Source organism: Gorilla gorilla, chromosome 1 (assembly GCF_029281585.2).
Source record: "Gorilla gorilla gorilla isolate KB3781 chromosome 1, NHGRI_mGorGor1-v2.1_pri, whole genome shotgun sequence".
Taxonomy (NCBI): Eukaryota; Metazoa; Chordata; class Mammalia; order Primates; family Hominidae; genus Gorilla; species Gorilla gorilla.
The window spans coordinates 71846019-71867240 of NC_073224.2; the positions used below are offsets into that span (position 1 = coordinate 71846019).

At 39.5% G+C, this 21222-nt stretch overlaps 1 protein-coding gene across 1 annotated transcript in view; it reads left to right on the top strand.

Annotated features, from left to right (window-relative positions):
- NIBAN1 (niban apoptosis regulator 1) overlaps positions 1-21222 on the top strand; it is a 176979-nt gene that overhangs the window by 54139 nt on the left and 101618 nt on the right. Inside the window, exon 2 of the mRNA XM_031004602.3 lies at positions 20616-20746. Within this exon, the coding sequence (XP_030860462.2) occupies positions 20616-20746 (131 nt within the window). The remainder of the gene's footprint in view (positions 1-20615; positions 20747-21222) is intronic.

Sequence of the window (21222 nt, forward strand, 5' to 3'; positions counted from 1 at the left end):
CATCCCCAACACCTCCCCCTCCCCCAGCCCCTGAAAAAAGGAAATTTCTTCTGCTTGAAGGTACTTTTGATTGCCTGTGATTAAAAACAATTTTTTTTGTTATATGGAGATTATTAAAGAGCCAATGACTCATAGAAGGCATTGTATATTTATGTATATATTATACTCATTACCTGGGATGTTTACAGAATTTCCCCCTTGGGAGTTAATATGCAGCTGCGTTTTATTCCTCACCTGTTACCATTACCCTAATAGAGACAAGTCCAAAGTACCATGGAAACCCTTCAGGAGAAACAGCAAAACAGATGACAAAGCAGCTCATTTCTTTTCTTCTTAATGGTCTCTTTTTTTAAAATTATTTCCAAAGCAAATTTGAGTGTGTTTTGATTTTCCAGGAAGTAAATAACTTCTGATATTAAGACCGTTTAAACGTGGTTATTTTCCCCTTTGCACTGAATCGGATTAAGCCAACCAAGTATTTTGTGCCATATAAACGTGGTCTTAATCTAAATATTCACCTCAAAACTTTCTTTGTAAACATGTAGTTTTGATGCCTTGGCTTCCAGCAGAATGGTAAGCTTCACATGGGATTTGGAGAAAAGGAATCAAACACTCCAACGCTCCCTTTGGGAACTCCTTTCCTGGAATCCAAGGCTGCTTCAAGCAGGTCACCTTGATTCACCTATAGGTCAGGACAGGCCAGTTTGTACCAGATATTTACATGCTTAACTTACTGATCTTTTTTTGTTTGTTTGTTTGTTTTCAATGTGTCTCACACTAAATCACTGCATAGCTAAACATATTACTTTAGGATGAGTCTTTCTGGCAACTTAAAATTTATTTGTAGTCTTTCTGGTTCTCTAATGAAGGAATAATAAACTCACAGTATGTAAGAAAAAGAATAGTTTTGGAATGGAGTTTTCTAAAGAATTTTAGAGGTTTTTTTTTACAAGTTTAAATATTGGTGTAAATGTTCCATTTGTGTGGCAAATTAATTTTCCATGTGCATTCCCTTTATTCCAATGGTGGAGGATGTTGGGAGGGTGGACAGGGAAAATACACTCACTATACAGCTAATATCAATTCTGTGCCTGCTACTGACCACTCTAGGCTCTCAGGAACAAAGATGAGCAATGCACTTTCAATGAGCTGCTATACTGGAGAGAGAGGGCATGTAAATAAATCACTATATTACATTATGGTGTAGACATTGGAGAAATGGGGGTTCAGGTAAAAGACTGGGTAAATATAGAAAAGGGAACAATTAATTCTGACCAAGGCATTAGGTAAGGAGAATTCAGGAGAAGCTTCAAGGTAGACTTGCAATTTGACTTTGCAGATGAATAGGAATTTATCTGGGTCTGTAGGTTCTAGGAAGGGTGAACAGTACAGGCAGTTATGATGTGCTATGCTTAACCACTGTGGGGAACGTGCCATAGCCAGCATATACAACGCTCTGTGGATAGAGGAGAAGCTGGACAGGTGGGTTGGGACCAACTTGAGAAGAGCCTGGAAGAACCCAAGGTGGCTTTTATCAGGGGAAGGACCTGATCAGTTATGTGTTTTCTAATGTTACCTTTGCCGTGATGTGAAGAGTGGGTTTGAAAGGGGAGCAGTTAGAGGCAAAGTTAGGAGCTCACTGCAGTCATTATTTCTGTAAGAGACAAGGCCTGAACCAGTCGTTGGTGGCAAGATTGCTTTTGAGAGAGATCCCCAAAGCCCAAAGGGCAGGGTTTGCTCACTGTGGCACCTAAAGGAGGAGATCCAAAAGGATGATTCTGAGGTTTCTACTGCAGGCACCCAGGTGATGGTGAATCTGTTAACTGAGACAGGGGAGCAAATTCGAAGTGCCTGTCAGGACTTTCACAAGGAGTTATTCAGCAGGAGACATTTGGAAATATACGGCAGGGATCCAGGAGAGGTTGGGACAGCAAACACACATGTAGGAGTCATTGGGTTGTACAGGCAGTTCAGTGGGGTTGCGTTTTTAAGGGAAAGAGTGACTGATTAAGAAGTGGATAGAGGTGATGAATCTGAGAACAATGGATTCAGGGTATTGTTTCAGGAGGTTTGATGGTTAAGGGTAAAAAAGAGGGCAGTTGCCTGAGAGGTAGATGAGTAATTTTCTTTTCTGGGACTTGAATGCACGTGTGGGTGAAAACTAGTGGTGAGGAAGACAATGGCAATCCGAGAAAAAGGAGATAATTGATGTAGTGAGTTAGGAAGAAAAATATTGGGGAGGTCTTCCTTTTGAGGTGGACAGGAGGAGGAAAGTATAGTAGATGATGAGATGAACTTAGAGGTGGATAGAAGAGAAATGAAACTTATTATATCTCCATTTTCTTAAAAGAGGAAGTCTGAGTAAAGGGAGGGTGGAGAAGGGAGTTTAAGGATACTTTTGAAGATGTGAGAGCTGCTTTGAAAAGTGGAAGAGACCGGCCGGGCAGGGTGGCTCACGCCTGTAATCCCAGCACTTTGAGAGGCCGAGGCGGGCGGATCACGAGGTCAGATCAAGACCTTCCTGGCTAACGTGGTGAAACCCCGTCTCTATTAAAAATACAAAAAAAAAAAAAAAAAAAAAAAAAAAAAAAAAAAATTAGCCGGGCGTGGTGGCGGGTGTCTGTAGTCCCAGCTACTCGGGAGGCTGAGGCAGAATGGCATGAACCCAGGAGGTGGAGCTTGCAATGAGCTGAGATCGCGCCACTGCACTCCAGCCTGGGCGACAGAGTGAGACTTCATCTCAAAGAAAAAAAAAAAAAAGTGGAAGAGATAGTCATGGGGATAAGAAAAAGTTTGCTGAACAGCAATGGGTCCAGCCCAGGCTGGGGCTCATTTGTCTGCAGCGGAGCCAAGCGCACATCATAGCAGTGTTTTCTGTACTGCTGGGAAGCCTGCAATAAGCAGCCGGGAAAATGGGCAGGTGGGTTGATCCGTGGCTAGATATTGGCTGGGCAGATTTTGAAGAAAGATTTTCTTAGGGATAGGAAAATCAGAGATATTCTTGACTGGTGTTAGTGAATCAACTATGAGTCCTGGAGATCAAGGATAAGTAGTGAAGGAAGTAAAACTTGGAGGGGTTCTAGGGGCTAGGGAAATCGGGAGGGGCAAGAGCTTGGAAGGCTGAAGGAGATGAATAGTAGAATAAGCAGGTTTAAAAGAGAAAAGAAAAAGGAAATAATGTTATGGATCAGGCATAGTATTTTCATACATATCTAGTTTATCAATTCATAAGTCATTCCTTCAATAATAAAAATATTTATTTTTGTCTTATAAATATAAAATATTATTTTTATTTTGTTATATTAAATGGAACAAACACTTTTCAGCCTTATCTTGGAAATTGAATATTTTACTTAAAAAAACCCTCATTTTAAAACTTTGGCCAAGTTGTATATGGTTTATTTGGAGACACACACACACATAATTATTCAAGGGGAATAAAGGGAAGTTAATGAATTGGATTTTTTTGCTCATAGCTAATTTATTCCCCATCTACTGTGGTAGTAAAATAAAAATTAAATATTCACAGTTAGCCTAACATTGTCATGTACCTGTTACAATTAAATAAAGTGAAAATTTAAAATTAAGCTCAAGTTAAGTTTCCAACCTAAGTTTCTTTTAGCATTACATGTAAATAATGTATTTACCTATTACAACTTTCTTTTTCCCCTCATTACCATTTTTTCGTTCCCCTACATCGATATCTCTGTTACAAAGCAATGGTATCTATTTATACTATGCAGATCAGCTTCAATGATGTGAAGAGCTCACAGAAATAATAATAGACACATTTATTTGCATATTATGTTTCTGCTTCTGCAAGTAATATTCTTTCTTATAATGCTTGTATCTTTTATTTGGAGAGCTTCAAGTGATCTGGAAGAATCCCATTGTATTCCATAAAGGAGAGTAGATGAGCAGATGGCTTCCACATCTGCAAAATGGGAATGTTCATGGACTTCTGAAACTATATTGAAATTTCAGAATTCTCTGTGGCAATTATATAATATGCTCCTTGAAACAACAGCATATTCAGGAATGGACTAGAATCCAGGCCTTTTGCCAACAAGCCGTTCTTTAATCCTATTGAGGTCATTATTTTCTCTATTTCCTAAAGTCAACAACCTGACATTAAGGAAGCCTTTGCTATGCGGGTTTCTTTCAACCTGTCTCTCTGTCTCTGTCTCTTTCTCTTTCCCTTTTATATCTATTATTCAAATTACATTTATGTGTAGTTACACATTAGTTGTTCTCTCTTACCTCCATTCTAAGTTCCTTCACTAGATTTCGAAAATCGCTTACCATATCAAATAGAGCTGAGGCCATCCATCCTTCAAGCTACCCATCATCAGAGCCATACCTTATATATTATTCTATTCCTCTGCATCACAACAAAACAAAGGAGAACTGATCAAGTGCCCTCAGCATTCTGGAATACAATCTCCCCCATCACCCCAGAAGTACTAAACCATCTTACTGTTCTTTAGAGAGCTTTGAAGTGGGTACTTTGATACCAGTGAGCACGTATGTTGGTGCAACTAACTTCTCCAAAACAAGAGCCTTCTTCCTCTGCGATTGTACAGATCCAGGCATCTTGCTAATGCTTACAAATGTCAGATTTATTCTTCATTACAATGCTATTGAATATAACAAACTGGCCTCATCGTAAGAATCTCCTGGAGGAAGATATTGAAAACACAGTTTCTCTGACTTCCCTCATATAGATTCTGATTCAGTAGGTCTGAGGTAGGGAATGGAATTTTCTACTTTTTATCAGGCAACTCAGGAGAATCTTATGACCAATAAGACAAAGGAAACACTGAGATTGGTGATTTTTATCCCTATTAAGATGAAGACATGAAAGGTTTTCTAGAGACATACTGCTCAATATGGTAACCATTAGCCACATGTGGCTATTAAAATGAAAGTTAATGGGCTGGGCACAGTGGCTCACGCCTGTAATCCCAGCACTTGGGGAGGCCAAGGCAGGTGGATCACGAGGTCAGGAGATCAAGACCATCCTGGCTAACATGGTGAAAACCCGTCTCTACTAAAAATACAAAACATTAGCTGGGCATGGTGGCGGGTGCCTGTAGTCCCAACTACTCAGGAGGCTGAGGCAGGAGAATCATTTGAACCCAGGAGGCAGAGGTTGCAGTGAGCTGCGAGATTACGCCACTGTACTCCAGCCTGGGTGACAGAGCGAGATTCTGTCTCAAAAAAAAAAAAAAAAAAAAAAGAAAGTTAACTAAACCATTAATTTTGTAAAAGTATGTGAGATGAGAGATATGTTAATCTTCTTCACTACAGTAACCATTTTACTACCCATATGTATCCCATAGCATCATGTTGTAATCCTCAATTATACATAAGAAAATTTATCTTAAAAACTAAAGAGAAAAGAAAAACAGGTATTAAGTTTTTCAGTCACACTAGCCACATTTCAAGTGTTCAGTAGCCCCATGTTACCAGTGACTGTTGTACCGCACAGAACAGATACAGAACCTCTCTGTCGTCCCCAAAATTTCTATTAGACAACACTTCTAGCAGACACCACATTTGTTAGCATGTGATGTTTTTGCTTCTGCGAGTAATAACCTTTCTTGGAATGTTTATCTTTTATTTGGAGAGCTTCATGTACTCTGAAGGAATCCCGTTATATTCCCTCAAGGAAAGCAGATGAGCAGATGGCTTCCACATCTGCAAAATGTTTTCTAGAGAAAAAGTGACTTGCCCAAAGTCATATAATTAATACGTAGTGGAACCAACTTAATGAGGATTTAGACCTGCACCTTTCTGAAGTAGAACCTTGTGTCACTGTAAGTCCAGCTTTGTTCAGTGGATACTGAGTCAGCTTGAGGGAAAGGATTGAAAGTTTGCTCTATGTTGAGATTGAACAAGCTCTCCTCAGATATTTCTGAAAGCCTAGATGTCTATGTCTTCCTTTTTGGGTAGTAGGACTGAAACAGAATGGGCCTCTGAGAATGGCTTAGTATAAACCACTAATGGTACCATATTTGGGGGAATGCAGACAGATGACAGCCATTAATCTGACTGCACAATAAGCCAGATTTGCATCCATGGCTGCAATCCACTTCTTACCTACATCCAATCAACAGGAAGTTCACCTGGTTCAAGAGAGCATCTACTTTTAAAATGTTTCCTTTTCGCAGTGTGGAAATAACAGTTGCTCTTATATCTAGGCAGTCCTTCAGGTACTCGCAATGTTTCACATTTAAATCAGTGGTTTGGATTCTGGAGTACTTTTATCTTGCAGAACAAATATTATTGAGTGTTGGTTTGGTTTTCACCTATAAAAATCTGCAATGTACATAAAAGAAATAATACACCTGAATTATAATACAGAACTGTAAGTACAATATCAATTATATGTAACTGCCATTTACAACTTGTCTTTTATGAGACTATACAATAAACATTCCAACTGTATGCTGGGAATAATTCTTCCCATTCTGTTAACCCATAATAGTTTTAATGGAGTGCATGAGCTCAGGTACGTGAGCTGATATGTCTTGGGCTCTTACTAACTTTCTACACCTATATAAATGATGCATCTCTCATTGGCAAAGACACAAAAGTTTGAGAACATGCTGATGAGCCTGTGTGTAAATGACAATCTCCTATGATAATGGTGGCAGTGCAAACGGTATAATTCCTATGGAGGTCAATGTGTCCATTTTTATAAAAATTACAAATGCATTTCCTCTTTGATTTAGCATTTTCATGTCTACAAATTTTTCCTATATATATATATATATACCTGCATGGTATGCAAGGCATATATAAAACAATTCATTGCAGTATTGTGCATACTAGACAAAGGAAACTGCCCAAGTATCCATCGATAGGGGACTGATTAAACCAGTGGTTCTAAACTTCGGTGTGGATCATAATCACTTGGAGGGCTTGCTAAAACACAGATTGCTGGATTGTACCTCCAGAATTTCTGATTCAGTAGGCCTGGGCCAATGGGCAAGCAGAGCTAAAATCCAGCCCATGCTGCATTCTCCATTCATGTGGGGCTGGCTGCATCTGCCATGAAGAAGGGGCACCTTTCCATAGTTTGCACGTAAATGCTATACAGCTAGCAGTAGTCTGAGACTCTATGAAAAAGCTGTCAGTCTCATAAAAATCATAAATGTATTGTTATTCTGATAAAAATGCCAGCATTGTTTTTCCATAGGACTTGACATAATTCACCCTAAATTTATAAACAATTCCTACATGTCAGTAAGAAGACAAGCGGGGAGAGGATATGGAGTCACAGGATAAGAAACCGCAATGGCCAGTAAATATATGAAAGGTTGCTCAGCCTCACTAGTAAGTGCAAATGAAGGCACCATTTTTCACCTGTTGAAACAGGCAAAAATGTGGAAGTGGGACAGTACCAAGAATTCCTGAGGATGTGGGAGGAGGTAACTCTTATACCCTGCTAGTGGGATGTGAAGTGCGCAGCCACTTTGGAGGGCAATTTGGCTATATGAAGTGCAGGTGAAGATGCTCACCCTTTGCCCTAATATTCTTAACACACACAGTAGAGAAACTTGTATATATGCACCAGGAGATTCATGCACCAATGTTCACATCAGCATTGATTGTATAAGCAAAAAGAGAGGAAATATGTGAGAGGTCCATCAACAAGGAAATAAATTGTACTATGTGTTAGAATTATAAATAACAGTTAAAATAAGTAAGCTAGAATTAAATATACCATGTACATGTGTGTATATTTATTTACATATATATATGAGCTATATATCATAATGTGAGTGAAAAAAACAAGCTGCAGAGTGATAGGTAGAATTAAGCTTGAACACATGGATAATAATATTATGTATGGATACATACATACGTTGTAAGAGTCTAAAATGATTGACAGGTGTAAACACCAGTTTTAGCATAGTGATGCCTGGTGATGTTGTGGGGCAGGGTAGAGGGGGTTGCAAATGTAGCTGTAGTATTTTGTTTAAAATTTTTTTGAGGCAAATGTGGCATAATATCACCATTTTATTTAGCTGGGTAGTAGGTATATATATTATTCACTTTATTATTCTGTCTGAACTGTTTCATAACTAAAGAAAACATGCACATACACCAAACTGTTGTTATGGTAGTCTATAACTCAATGTATCTCATCTCTTGGCTCATATAAAGTTAGATACAGAGCAGGGTCCAGAGAAGCTTTGTTAAAGACTTTTTAAATACCATGCAGATGATGGGACTGGTTCATAGCAGTACTTTTTAACCTTGATTTTGTGCAAAACAGATTCTTAATCAGTAGATAAGAAAATCTACCTAATTAGTGCATTTTCCCAGGGAGCCTTATGGTATTAGCCAGCAAAGACTGCAGCTTTAATTGAGACAGTGATGCAACTTAATTGGAACACCTGAATGCGATTAAGGGAGGGGGTACTCATATAAGGTCAGCTGGTTTCCCTGGTGCCCAGAGCTCTGCTGGGTCTATGCCTTTTTGCTGACAACCTCTGCCAACTGGGATGAAGCTGAGCCAAATGCTTTTACTGTCTTTTTTAGATCACTTAATGAAATGTTTTAAATACAGATTCCATGTATTTCAGTGTGTATTGTGAAACACATTGGCATGCTGATTCTACTGGTAAACTTTAGAACTTATTACATAGAAGCACTAGATATTTGCATTGCTTTTAATTGTTATTGATGCAGGAGTTTAATATATATTAAGTGAAATAAATCGATAATTGTGTTGAGACTCAATAATGTATTTTAATTGATTACATCTTTATTTGGGTTCTCCAGAGAAACATAACTAATGAGATATATATATGTATGTGTGTGTGTGTGTGTGTGTGTGTGTGTGTGTGTGTGTGTATTTGTTATAAAGAATTGACCCACACAATTATGGAGACTGACAAGTCCAAGGTCTGCAGCTGGTAAGCTGGAGGCCCAGGAAAGCTGATGATGCAGTTCTAGTCTGAAAGCTAGCAGGCTGGAGACCCAGGAAGAACCCATGCTCCAGTGCATGTCCAAAGCCTGGAAAAGACCAATGTCCAAACTCAAGGGATTCAGGCAGGAGAAAATTTCGTCTTACTCAGGCTTTTTGTTCTACTCAGGCCTTCAACTGATTGGATGAGGGCCACCCGCATTGCCCAATCGGCTTTACTCAGTCCACCCATTCAAAAGTTAATCTCTTCCTGAAACACCCTCACCAACACACTCAGCATAATGTCTTGGCATCCCATGGCTCAAACTGACACATAAAATTAATCATCAAAACATCTTTTTGCCTAAATTTAAGATCATTTCACAAGGCTTCTGGACAATGTGGTTTTTATTACCAAAGAGTACTTATATTCCTTTATTAATTTAAAAAAGTGCTTGAATTCCTCCATAAAAATTAATGTAGTACTAACAGAGAAGAAAACTCTTTAAAAATTGTCACTAATCTTTAAAAAAGTTTTTTTCGTAAATATTCTATTACTAACTAGTTTTGTGACCTTGGATCAATTAATTTCTTGATCTGAAAATAGGAGAGCATTGGAAAGGACGATTGTGATCCCATCCAGCTCTAGAGGTCTGTAATCTTTGATGTTTTCATCAGTATGTGGATGTTGGAATGTGACTGGCATTGGTATGTCTATGCTACCTGCTACCATCCAAATGAACTCAAGTTGCTTTCTTAGGTGGATTGTGGAATGTAGTGGAATGTAGTCTCAGTTATTTACAGTTCTACTTCATACTTAATCTCCTTGGTGCGTATAATGACTAGTTAGAAGTAAGTGAATTTCACCTATGAGGCCTAGACTCCAAGCAGAGCTGATGTCATGAGATTCCAGCACATTTATTAAGTGGTGGGTGAACTCACCTTATGGAAGAGCAATTTCCATAGGAAAAAGGAATGATTTTAAAGAACGTACTATCTACATAGTCAATACTATTGGATTTTCAGGTGGAGTTTTTGGCCTCTATTTTTAGAGCATCATGTACCATAGCTTTGAGGTAATTTTTCACTAACATACATTACTTAGGAATGTTTAAATTTAGTGATTAACTGATCCAGTGACTGGCAATCATTAGATTGCCAAATAAATAAAATTTGGCTCTGTGATGAGCTATATTTTCAACTGTTCTAGGTCAGATTTTATTATTGGAGATGTTTGAGTTATTATCAGAAAAACTATATCCAGAGACATAGTGCTTGACCAAATCATGTGGACAGTGGGTCAGAACCATTTTGGCATTTCACAAAATCTTGTGAGGATAAGTTAGAACATGCTAAAGTAATTTTCACTAGTGAGTATTCTATCAACCTTGTGAATAATTTCAGAAAATGTTAGCTGGCTACAGAAACGTTGAACGGTTTATAGACTTTTTTTCCTGGACCCTCCCAAGCCTAGCAACACTACCTTCCATTTTCTAGCCAAATTCACTCCTTACTGTTACACATATCCCCAGACTAACAAAATGCAAGCGTATCTGGGCCCCAAACACAGTTATCTAGAAATGCATTTTTTTACATTAATGGCATAGATTCTTGAGAAAGAAAAAATGTAAAATATAAAGCAAGCATTTCAAACAAATGTATGTCTGTGTGGAGAGAAGAAAAATGAAATAAGAAAAAGAAAAAAACATAGGAAAATAAGAGAGAAACCTAGAGGAGACACCATAGAACCTGATGTGTTGGAAGGGAAATCACTGAAATTCCTGGGCTTGTGGCCTGGCTTATTTTATGTCTGGCCTGATTTCTTTTAATGTGCATGTTGTGTTCATTTGCATGGTTGCAATCTTTAAGCAAAGAATATTTTCAGGATTTTGGAATAATCTGAGAGCCTCTCATAAAATGAGTGCAGAAAAATTTAATGACTGTGATTAGTCACAAAAAGAGCAAAGGGAATCTCATTATTTCAGTTTCTGAATTTCAGTCATATGCTTTCCTTAAAACCAAGAAAGGTTGTCTAATGGGCAAAAACATTGTTATTCTTCATGAATTCATAGTTCCTGTGACGCTCTCTGAAAAAGCAGCTATATCAGATTAATTTTCTTTTTCACACTCTTCCCTCTCATTTTTGTAAAGAAAAAGACAGCCAATCTGTAGCTTCCTTGGGGGGCATTAGACAGCTTAGAAAAGTGGCAAAATAAACAAGATTTATTCTCATCAGATGTGTCATGAGAAAATTGGAGGCGTGCTGTGAGGTAATGACAAAATAATCTTGAAAATTTCCAAGCACTTCTTCCAAGTGGAATGGAAGGAAATTTAAAGTCAGCTTTCATCTATTTATAGCTGAAACAAGATGTGTGCATAAATGTATGGGCATACATATTTTTTCTAACAATACTATTGGTTTCCTCTCCTAAAAAAGAGGAAACCAAACTTAAGGTCTTAGAGTTCTAGAAAGGTGTCCTCTGGAAAAGTTGACCACAGCGGGATTTTAGTTTCTCTATGGAATAAGGTAGTGGGAATAATAACATGAAATGGTAGTATGTTTTTTCCTCTCTGTCCATCTTCTCCCATTTCTCTTACTTATATTAACCTTTGAAGGTATTGTTCCAGAAAATGCACAGTGCCAATGGGACCTTAATTTATTTCAGTGGTCATTTGCAGAAAACAATGTTTTTGCCTCTGCTTACCCATTGGAGCTGATATATACTCTTTTATGTAGCATCTGTAAGTACATGAAGATTCATTGAATGCCTTTGATGGGCTAAGCTTTGTGGCCATATTAGAGATACTGGGCTTGCTTTTAGAACAGGACTTGGGGAGAACTTAGGGTCTCTCACAGTTCGCTGCAGGTTTTGCTCACAGAATTTGGGACCTCTATGAGGGTAAGTGTTGGAAAGCAGGAAACGATGCTTTATTGTTTGTTCTTAAGCATGCCTTCTTTCCATCCAGTTGCTGGCTGAGCCCTGCGAGGGTCCTGGCTTGGCTTTGATATATTTCATATAAGCTCTTGGGAGCATAAATGTTTGTTTGTTTCTCTTTGTGGATGAATATCCAAAGTAAATCACAGAGAACTTAAGTTGGTTTTTATGTCTCTTATTTTTAACTCAAGGTGGGATTTCTACAGGGTAAGCTGCAGAATCAAGGCTATCCATGAATCATTTTGCCTTTTCCTAGGAGAGAATGTTCAAAAACCTGACTCTCAGGCACCAATAATAAATGTGCTTTAAAAACACACATACACTCCCTTCAGTTCAATTATGGAGAATCCAATTTATCCCCATTCTCTAAGGCATTTACCAGAAGAAAAAGAGAGTCCTTGGGCATTATTCTGTGTAATTAGATTTTTACACCTCTGTATTGTGAATTGGGATTTCCAGTTTCTCCACCCTAAGGTGTAAAGTGATGGTGCTTAGCAACCTAAGACCATAGCTGATGTTATAATTCATCAGGACTTTTAGACTGTTATAATTTGAGAAACTCTGGTGAAAATAAACAATAGTGGATATTGTAATTTCTTTTATAAATATTAAATCTATTTTATTTTTTAGAACCATTTGTCTTATTTCTCAAAATTAATCTTCACCTGAAACCTCAACAGTTTTTAAGAAACTGTGCCAATGGCCTGATTAATCTTCTCATATGTGGATTTTCCTCAGTTGCCAGGAAATAACCACCTGGTTAAAATAAACTTATTTTTATTTATTTCTGTATGTTTCACCTTCATAGTAACAATAAAAATGCAATATCTGAAAGTCGTGATTTTTTTTGCAATTTTATAGGAAAAACCAAAGCTAAAATGTGGATATAAAACATAACAGTCTCAACTATTTTTAAAAAGAATTGAAAAAATATTAGCAGAAAATGTATAAAAAACAGTGTTTGGATTTTTGTATCTTTTTGCACTTAATCAGTACATTTTTGTGCTTTTCTACAAGTAATTGAAATAGGAAGCTGCATATTTCAGAGAAGATTATAGAATGTATCATAGTTGTGATGACACTGAGAATGTTGGGGGAACGAGGCATAATCTGCTATAAATAGTATCTTCCAAGAAAGACTGCTGATAAACAGTAGATTTGAGTTGATCTGCTTCAGGACTGGGAACTGGTTTTAGAAGAACCTTCTAGAATGAGAAAATATACAGATTTGTCAGGCTCTTCAGACTTCATAAAAGTTTTACCCAGAGCCTTGTATTTGCTGTGGTTTCAGACTGGTTAAGGAAAACAGACAAGCCAAGAAAGGATTTTGTTTGTAAATTATTTCCCACAAATAATTTCATGGACAAAACTCATTTAAAAGCTTGAAAAGAATTAACTTGTAAGAGTCTGATTTATTATTATTATTATTATTATTTTCTTTTTTGAGACGGAGTTTCACTCTTGTTACCCAGGCTACAGTGCAATGACACAATCTCAGCTCACCCCAATCTCCGCCTCCCTGATTCAAGCGATTCTCCTTCCTCAGCCTCCCGAGTAGCTGGGATTACAGGCATGCGCCACCACGCCTGGCTAATTTTGTATTTTTAGTAGGGACGGGGTTTCTCCATGTTAGTCAGGCTGGTCTAGAACTTCTGACCTTGGGTGATCCACCCGCCTTGGCCTCCCAAAGTGCTAGGATTACAGGTGTGAGCCACCGCGCCCAGCCAAGAGTCTGATATTTTATAAACAGATATGAATTGAATTTCGTGTGTGTGTGTGTGTGTGTGTGTGTGTGTGTGTGTGTGTGTTCATTTATTTATTTTGAGACAGGATCTTGCTCTGTCACCCAGGATGGAGTGCAGTGGTGTGATCACAGCTCACTGCAGCCTCGAATTCCTGGGCTCAAGCAATACTCTGCCTCACCCTCACCCCACCCCCACCACTGCTGAGTAGCTGCAACTACAGGTGTGCATCACCACACTTGGCTAATTTTTAAATTTTTTTTTGTAGAGTCAAGGTCTCTCTATGTTGTCCAGGCTAGTTTCAAACTGCTGCACTCAGGTGATCCTCCCATCTCGGCCTCCCCAAGTGCTGGGATTACAGGCGTGAGCCACCATGCCTGGCCAAGAGTGTACATTTTTGGTAATTAATATTCAAGCTGAAAACTGTACCTTTCTCCTTTCCTGGGGCATTGGCATGGGTTTTGTTGATAGAATGCATTGTAATTTGGTTTACTCTTGAATATTTACTCAGCCATTCTTTCATTCATTCAACAAATATTTGCTGAGTATATAAACACAATATACCCTTGGAGGAGAGATAAGCTATATTTGAACAGCTGTAGTAGAAGTGGTACACAATCTTGGGAGAATGCCAAAGAAGGTGTGATTGCTTCCAGCTGGGGAGATCCAAAGAGGTTTCTACTCGGGTTGGGACTGTCATGTGGGCTTGAAGGGTCTGAAAGTGGCTAGCAGGGGACTTAGGGGGAGAAAGGAGGAGAGAAGGCACAGGTATGCACAGGGGCAAGAAGGCTTAAGTTGAGTGAAAGAAGTGGGAAATAAAGACAGTTGAGGCGAGATCCCAGGCCCGTGGTGCTAGGACGAGGGGTTACTACCCTAGGCAATAGGGAAACATTGAAGATTTTTTTTTCTTACAAAGACAGTGATATGATCTTGCAGCAGCATGTTAAATGAAAGCTGCCAGTCCAGGACAAGTCAGAAGGTTGTGCCTCTATGACTAGTGAGGTGTGACCCTTATGACTTTCAAAAGAGTGTCTTAGTAACATCAGTGCCAAGATTTGGTTCTGAAATACAGTTCCCACCTCTAACATCTGGGCCTTTTTGTAACTCGTGCTACCTTTGAGTGGGACCAAGGTGGTCGGCTTTGATTTAGCCTCTCCTGTTCTGCCCCATCAGCCCTGGACTCCGGCCACTTCTCAGAACCAGCCTCTGCCACACACACCAAGCTTTGGCTCATTCCCCATAATCCTCCAGGATCAGCCCTGGCACTCCCCCTCCCACTCTGGTTTTCACTGTTTTGTTCCTGTTTAAGAGCTGAGAGTTCCTGTTTTTGTTTTTCTCCTCTGTTTCTGCTGTGATGCTGAAGTAGGGTAGATTCAGAGAATTTTTTTTTTTTTTTTTTTTTTGAGACAGAGTCTCGCTCTGTCACCTAGGGTGCAGTGGTGCGATCTTGGCTCACTGCAACCTCCGCCTCCCAGGCTCAAGTGATTCTCCTGCCTCAGCCTCCCAAGTAGCTGGGATTACAGGTGTGCACCACCACACCCAGCTAATTTTTGTATTTTTGGTAGAGACAGGGTTTCATCATGTTGGCCAGGCTGGTCTTGAACTCTTGACCTCAAGTGATCCACCCACCTTGGCCTCCCAAAATGCTGGGATTGTGTGAGCTACTGCGCCCAGCCCAAGAGACTTTTATGATGTTGTTGAGAGATAGTAGAGGCTTGATTGAAAGTGTGGTGGTTGGGATGGGGAAAAGGAAATGGATTCAAGAAATTTCTGGAAATAAAAGTGGCAAGATCTGATGATTGGATCTGGGAATGGCAGAGAAGGAGTCAAATGAATGCTGAGTTTTTGAGCCTGTATAGAGTTAATGGCTTCAAAGGGGCCAGCAGATATTTTTCTTAATTTTACAAAGGTGAACTGAAGCTAAGTTATATGGACAGAGTTGTCAAAGAGGTGTGTTAGTTTGCTTCCGTTGCTATAAGGAAATATCTGAGGCTGGGTAATTTATAAAGAAAAAAAGTTTAGGGTGGGCGCGATGGCTCATGCCTGTAATCCCAGCACTATGGGAGTCGAGGTGGGTGGATCATGAGTCTAGGGATTCGAAACCAGCCTGGGCAACATGGTGAAACCCTGTCTCTACAAAAAATACAAAAATTGGCTGGGTGCAGTGATTCACGCATGTAATCCCAGCACTTTGGGAGGCCAAGGCGGGTGGATCACTTGAGGTCAGAAGTTTGAGACCAGCCTGACTAACATGGTGAAACCCTGTCTCTACTAAAAATACAAAATTAGCCAGGTGTGGTGGTGCATGCCTGTAATCTCAGCTACTTGGGAGGCTGAGGCAGGAGAATCACTAGAACCTGGGAGGCGGAGGTTGCAGTGAGCCAAGATGGCACCACTGCACTCCAGCCTGGGGGATAAGAGTGAAACTGTGTCTAAAAAAAAAAAAAAAATAAGTGTGGTGGCACGCTCCTGTGGTCCCAACTACTCAGGAGGCTGAGATGGGAGGATTGCTTAAGCCTGGGAGGTCAAGGCTGCAGTGAGCTGTGATTGCAGCACTGCACTCCAAGCCTGGGTGACAGATTGAGACTATCTCAAAAAAAAAAAAAAAAAAAAAAAGGTTTAATCGGCTCATGGTTCTTGGTTCTACAGCCTGTACAGGAAGCATAATGCTGGCATCTACTTCTGGTGAGGGCCTCAGGAAGCTTACAATCATAGCAGAAGGCAAAAGGGGAGCAGGTGCATCACATGGCAGGAGCTGAGCAAGAGAGAGGAGAAGGTGCCAGGCTCCCTTGAAACAACCAGCTCTCATGTGAACTAAGGGAACAAGAACTCACCTATCCCCAAGGGGATGGCACTAAGCCATTAATGAGAGATCCGCCCCCATGACCCAAACACCTCCCACCAGGCCTCACCTCCAACATTGGGGATTACATCTCAACATGAGATTTGCAGGGGACAAAAGATCCAAACTATATCAAGTGGCTTCTTTTAGCATCAGTGATGATTACCTTGAAGGGTGTTATGAGCAGCTTAGGATCAAGTGAATTGTACTAACGCAATGCCCAGCACAAGCTGTAATAAACAAGTAGGATTAGAGATACATACCTGTGCCAAAAATGGTGGTATATCAAAATGTGGAAGAATCCCTTCCATTGCTTTTAGTCCTTCCATTATTGAGTAATCTCCTTTCAGTATAAGACCTGGCACTGTGTTTTATAAACAATTTAGGAAAGAGAATGTGATACTAAATTTGGTGGCAGGGATATGAAGGGAATTCAGTGCTCAAGAATCTTGAAAACAGTGATGAATAATGTAGTTTCGGCTGAGGTTATTTTGTGTGGCCCCTGTGGGCTGATCACTTGTTTGAATGTTTTCATTGTGGAATATTAAATAGTCAAAATTGATTGATCAACTAATATGTGTCAGGCACTGTCCTAGACAGTTTTCAATATACAGAATATTTTATTTGCTCCTCATAAAACCCTGTGATATGGGCATCTTATTATCCTCATTTTGCAGGTGAGAAAATTGAGGCTCAGAGAGAGAAGCTCAATGAAACACAGCCCCTAACTTACGCTTTTTCTTCAGTTCATTAATGTTGATGTTTTATTTAGTTGGTTTTAATTCAGGAATGCACTGAGGGTCTTCTATGCTGAACCTTTGTGAAAATGTAGGTTGTATTTGTTTGGAGCCTGCAATGGGTGGGGCAGCTCTTCTGTATACAGCAGGGCCGGATGGCGCTAGTGCAAGAGTTACAGTAAACAGCCAGCTTTTTTATTCTCCTTAATTTCTTAGTTCAGCTTGAGGACTTTATCCTGGTGCTTGCCTAAGGGACACCCTCATCACCATTATCATCATTTTAATTATGATCAATTATGGAACATTTTCTGTGTGCCAGCTATCATGCTGAGCACTTTACTGCATTAGTTCATGGAATCATTAGAATAACCTTATGAGGCTGCTACTCTTGTTTTCTTCATTTAACATGTGAGCAGAAAGAAGTAACTCACATGAGATCTCACAGCTGGCAAGTAGTAGAGATGAGATTTGAACCTGTCTGATTCCTAACCACAGTGGTATTTTGCTCCAACATCAGACTATTTTTTTTTAAATTAGAGGTGGGGTCTTGCTCTGTTTCCCAGGCTGGAGTACAGTGGTGCAATCATAGCTCATCACAACCTCAAACTCCTGGCTTCAAGCAATGTTCCTGCCTCAGCTTCCCAAAGTGCTGGCTTACAAGCAAGAGCCACCAAGCCAGACCGTCCCCTGCCTCAACACCAGCCTTTGCTCTCAGTCTTAGGATCCCTACATTGGGTACTTATTTATTTGGATTTAGATAGGTTTAATCTAAAATCCAGATACACTTGCCAAATAACTTTAGGTTCCCCCACCCCAGAACATATGATATTGTTAGCTATATCATACATAGTTTGAACTAGTTATTAGATTAATTACCTAAAGAAGCTGCAATTGCTTCTTTATAAGCGCTACCTGGTGGATGATGTGTTAATGGGACAGTATGCAGATATTCAAATTACAGAAGCATTCTTCTCATATATCAGAAGAGAGCATTATGGCACCTCACCAGAAGCAGGGCGTCCCTGGGGAGGCTTGGTGATGTGGCAGAAAATCAGCTTTCAAAGCTTTATAGAGTTCATCATAAAATGACATTCACCTCCTTTCATTTCAATCCAAGTGCTTTCAAGAGTACAAAAATAAACATTAGAAATTAACAGGCTGCTTTTCTGATAGACCAAACAGTGGCTACTTGGACCTAAAGGGCAAATTTTGTTCATCATTTATATGTTTTAGTAAAGTGAGATTTATTCTCATTGTGGGAATTCCCACACTGTCCCACTCCTATGTAAGAAAATTATAGACAAGCATAGAGAATTACACTGCATAAAAGCTGATAGCATAATAACCAATTAGATGATTATAAAGCCTGAGTATATTAAAGTATTATGCAAATACTGATTAATAGTAATACCATAAATGCACAGAGCAAGCAAAAGCATGTCTGATTCAAATTATAGGAGCTTTTATTTGCATTTCTACAGAATCTATTATTAGTGGGTCTCAAAGCACCTTACAAGTAATAATTATTAAAGCTCATAAACATGACCAGTAAATGCCATGTTATGAAGTGAATATGAAAGAATTCCTCTTTACCTCATTTATAGTGTAAGACCTAAATTCCCAAACAAAAGTAGGATTCTCTGCATATGGAGAGTATTCATACATTATGGGTGTTTTTGGCTATGGTTCTATAGGCTTAGAAACGGGTTGCTATGGATTCAAGGGTTTCCTATTGAGTACCTCAATCTATGTAGTTGGAACTCTTCACTTATTTTTGAAATTTAACCCACATGATAGTTCTAAACAAATCTTGCCAGTATATTTTAATATCTCTTTATTGACTATAGTATCAAATTTTAAAAGCAAAAATGATGTCGAGTTCACATGAAAGTACTTTAAAATGTTTTGGAATATTACATCAAGTTTATTTTTCCTCAAGCTGTACCCTGTTCTGCGGACTCATCGCTTATGAGCACAATCAGTGAAGCCTGTGTTTCTTTCTGTACCCTGCAGCAAGTAGTTGAAATGTTGTAAGGGTTTCTAATCTGCATGAGAATGCTCCTACACCCTTTCCCCTCTATTCCTCCTTCTCTCTTCCCTCCTTTGCAATTTCCATACTCTCTAAAACTAAGCACAGATTGGAAAGGCAAGAATGTTTCAGGTGTCTGACTCTCCCTGTCCCTCCATCTCAAGTCCTCAAGCTTCCCCCACATGGTTCATACTCAGTTTGATTTACTTCTGGTGCTGAGAGACTATTTAATATATTGCAGTTTCTGGTCATTGTGAGGCAGCTGGACTTTCGTACTGTACTTATATTTCAATGGCATGCAGATCCAAAGAAATGTGTGGACTAGTGAGCACCTTCCTTTATAGTTAGGATTCTGGAGCCTCGAGAGTCGAATGACTTGACTGAGGTTGTACAGCTGGTTTCTGCCTCACAGAATCGAGACCAGAGCTCAGGTCTCTAGGCTCTTAAACCAAAGTTTCCGCCTGTCTCATGGTGGTTATATACTGCTTTGAATCACACACAAAAATTTTAAACCAGAAATATTGGAGCAGAGTGAGAGGAAACACTTTGTTGATTTTATCCAGGACTGTGAGTCACAAGACTAGAGGTGGAGCCTCAGGGATCTGAAGAAAAAGGGAGTAATGGCCAGGTGTGGTGGCTCACGCCTATAATCCCAGCACTTTGGGAGGCCGAGGCGGGCAGATCATCTGAAGTTGGGAGTTCGAGACCAGCCTGACCAACATGGAGAAACCCCATCTCTACTAAAAATAAAAAATTAGCTGAGCATGATGGCACATACATGTAATCCCAGCTACTCAGGAGGCTGAGGCAGGAGAATCGCTGAACCCGAGAGGTGAAAATTGTGGTGAGCCAAGATTGTGCCATTGCACTCCAGCCTGGGCAGCAAGAGGGAAACTCTGTCTCAAGAAAAAAACAAAAAAAAAACAAAAAAAAAAACGGGAGTGATGTGCTTGCAGAATTGAAGGCGTAGACCTGGGATTATCATTTGGAGGGAGGAGCTGAATGACTGGATGTCGAGGGGAATAAAGAACAAGTAGAAGTGGAGAGAGGGCGAGGTAGAAGAGCAGTCTTAGGAGGATTAGAAGGATGGTTGAGTTTATGGCCATGGCGATAGGCTATTGATAGAAAATAAAGCAAAACTCAATTGGTTACGGGATTTAGTCCTTAGGGTCAATTTAGTCCTTAGGGTCTGTGAAGCCTCTCAGGATGATGCCAGAAGGAGAGGGAGAGATGGGGCATGTGCAGCAGGTAGCAAAGTTCTCCGGGAACACAGACTACTGGCAAATACCTGGGAAACGGGTGACTGGAGGGACAGAAACAGAGAGACTGGAGGGATGGTTTTTGGAACTCTGTAGATAGGTGTATGTTCTGTGCTATACTTAAGAATTCTAATTTTCATATTTTTCTAGGGAAAACTGAGGCTGCCATCAAAAACTTCAGTCCCTACTACAGTCGTCAGTACTCTGTGGCTTTCTGCAATCATGTGCGCAGTGAAGTAGAACAGCAAAGAGATTTAACCTCACAGTTTTTGAAGACCAAGGTAAGCCATGGATATTTGGTTTACATGTATTTCCCCTTGAAGAAGGCTATATAGCACACAGTATTTCTGAAATAAACAATAATTTGAATGGCAGTTTTAAAAACTCTGCTCTGAAGTCGTTTCATGCTCAAAAAACTCTATTTGCCTGGAAGTTAGAATGTATGATTTCTTGTTGCTGATATAATCCATATAAAAAGGAAATTAGCTTGAATCCCATATTGTTATGTATTTTTCCCACATGGATGCTTTGTTTGTCTAAGAAAATTCGACTTTCTGTAGTGAAGTTTTGGTCATTGATCAAATATGATTTTCTCTTTGAATCCCCTAATTTATTCTTACTCCTTTGCTCCATTATAATAAGTAACCACCACCTCAACAAATGTTAGCATCTACTATGTGCTAGGCTATAGTCCAAGAACTGGGGAATTAAGACAAGTTCTCTGCCTTCCTGGAGTTTATATTCACATGCAGGAAAC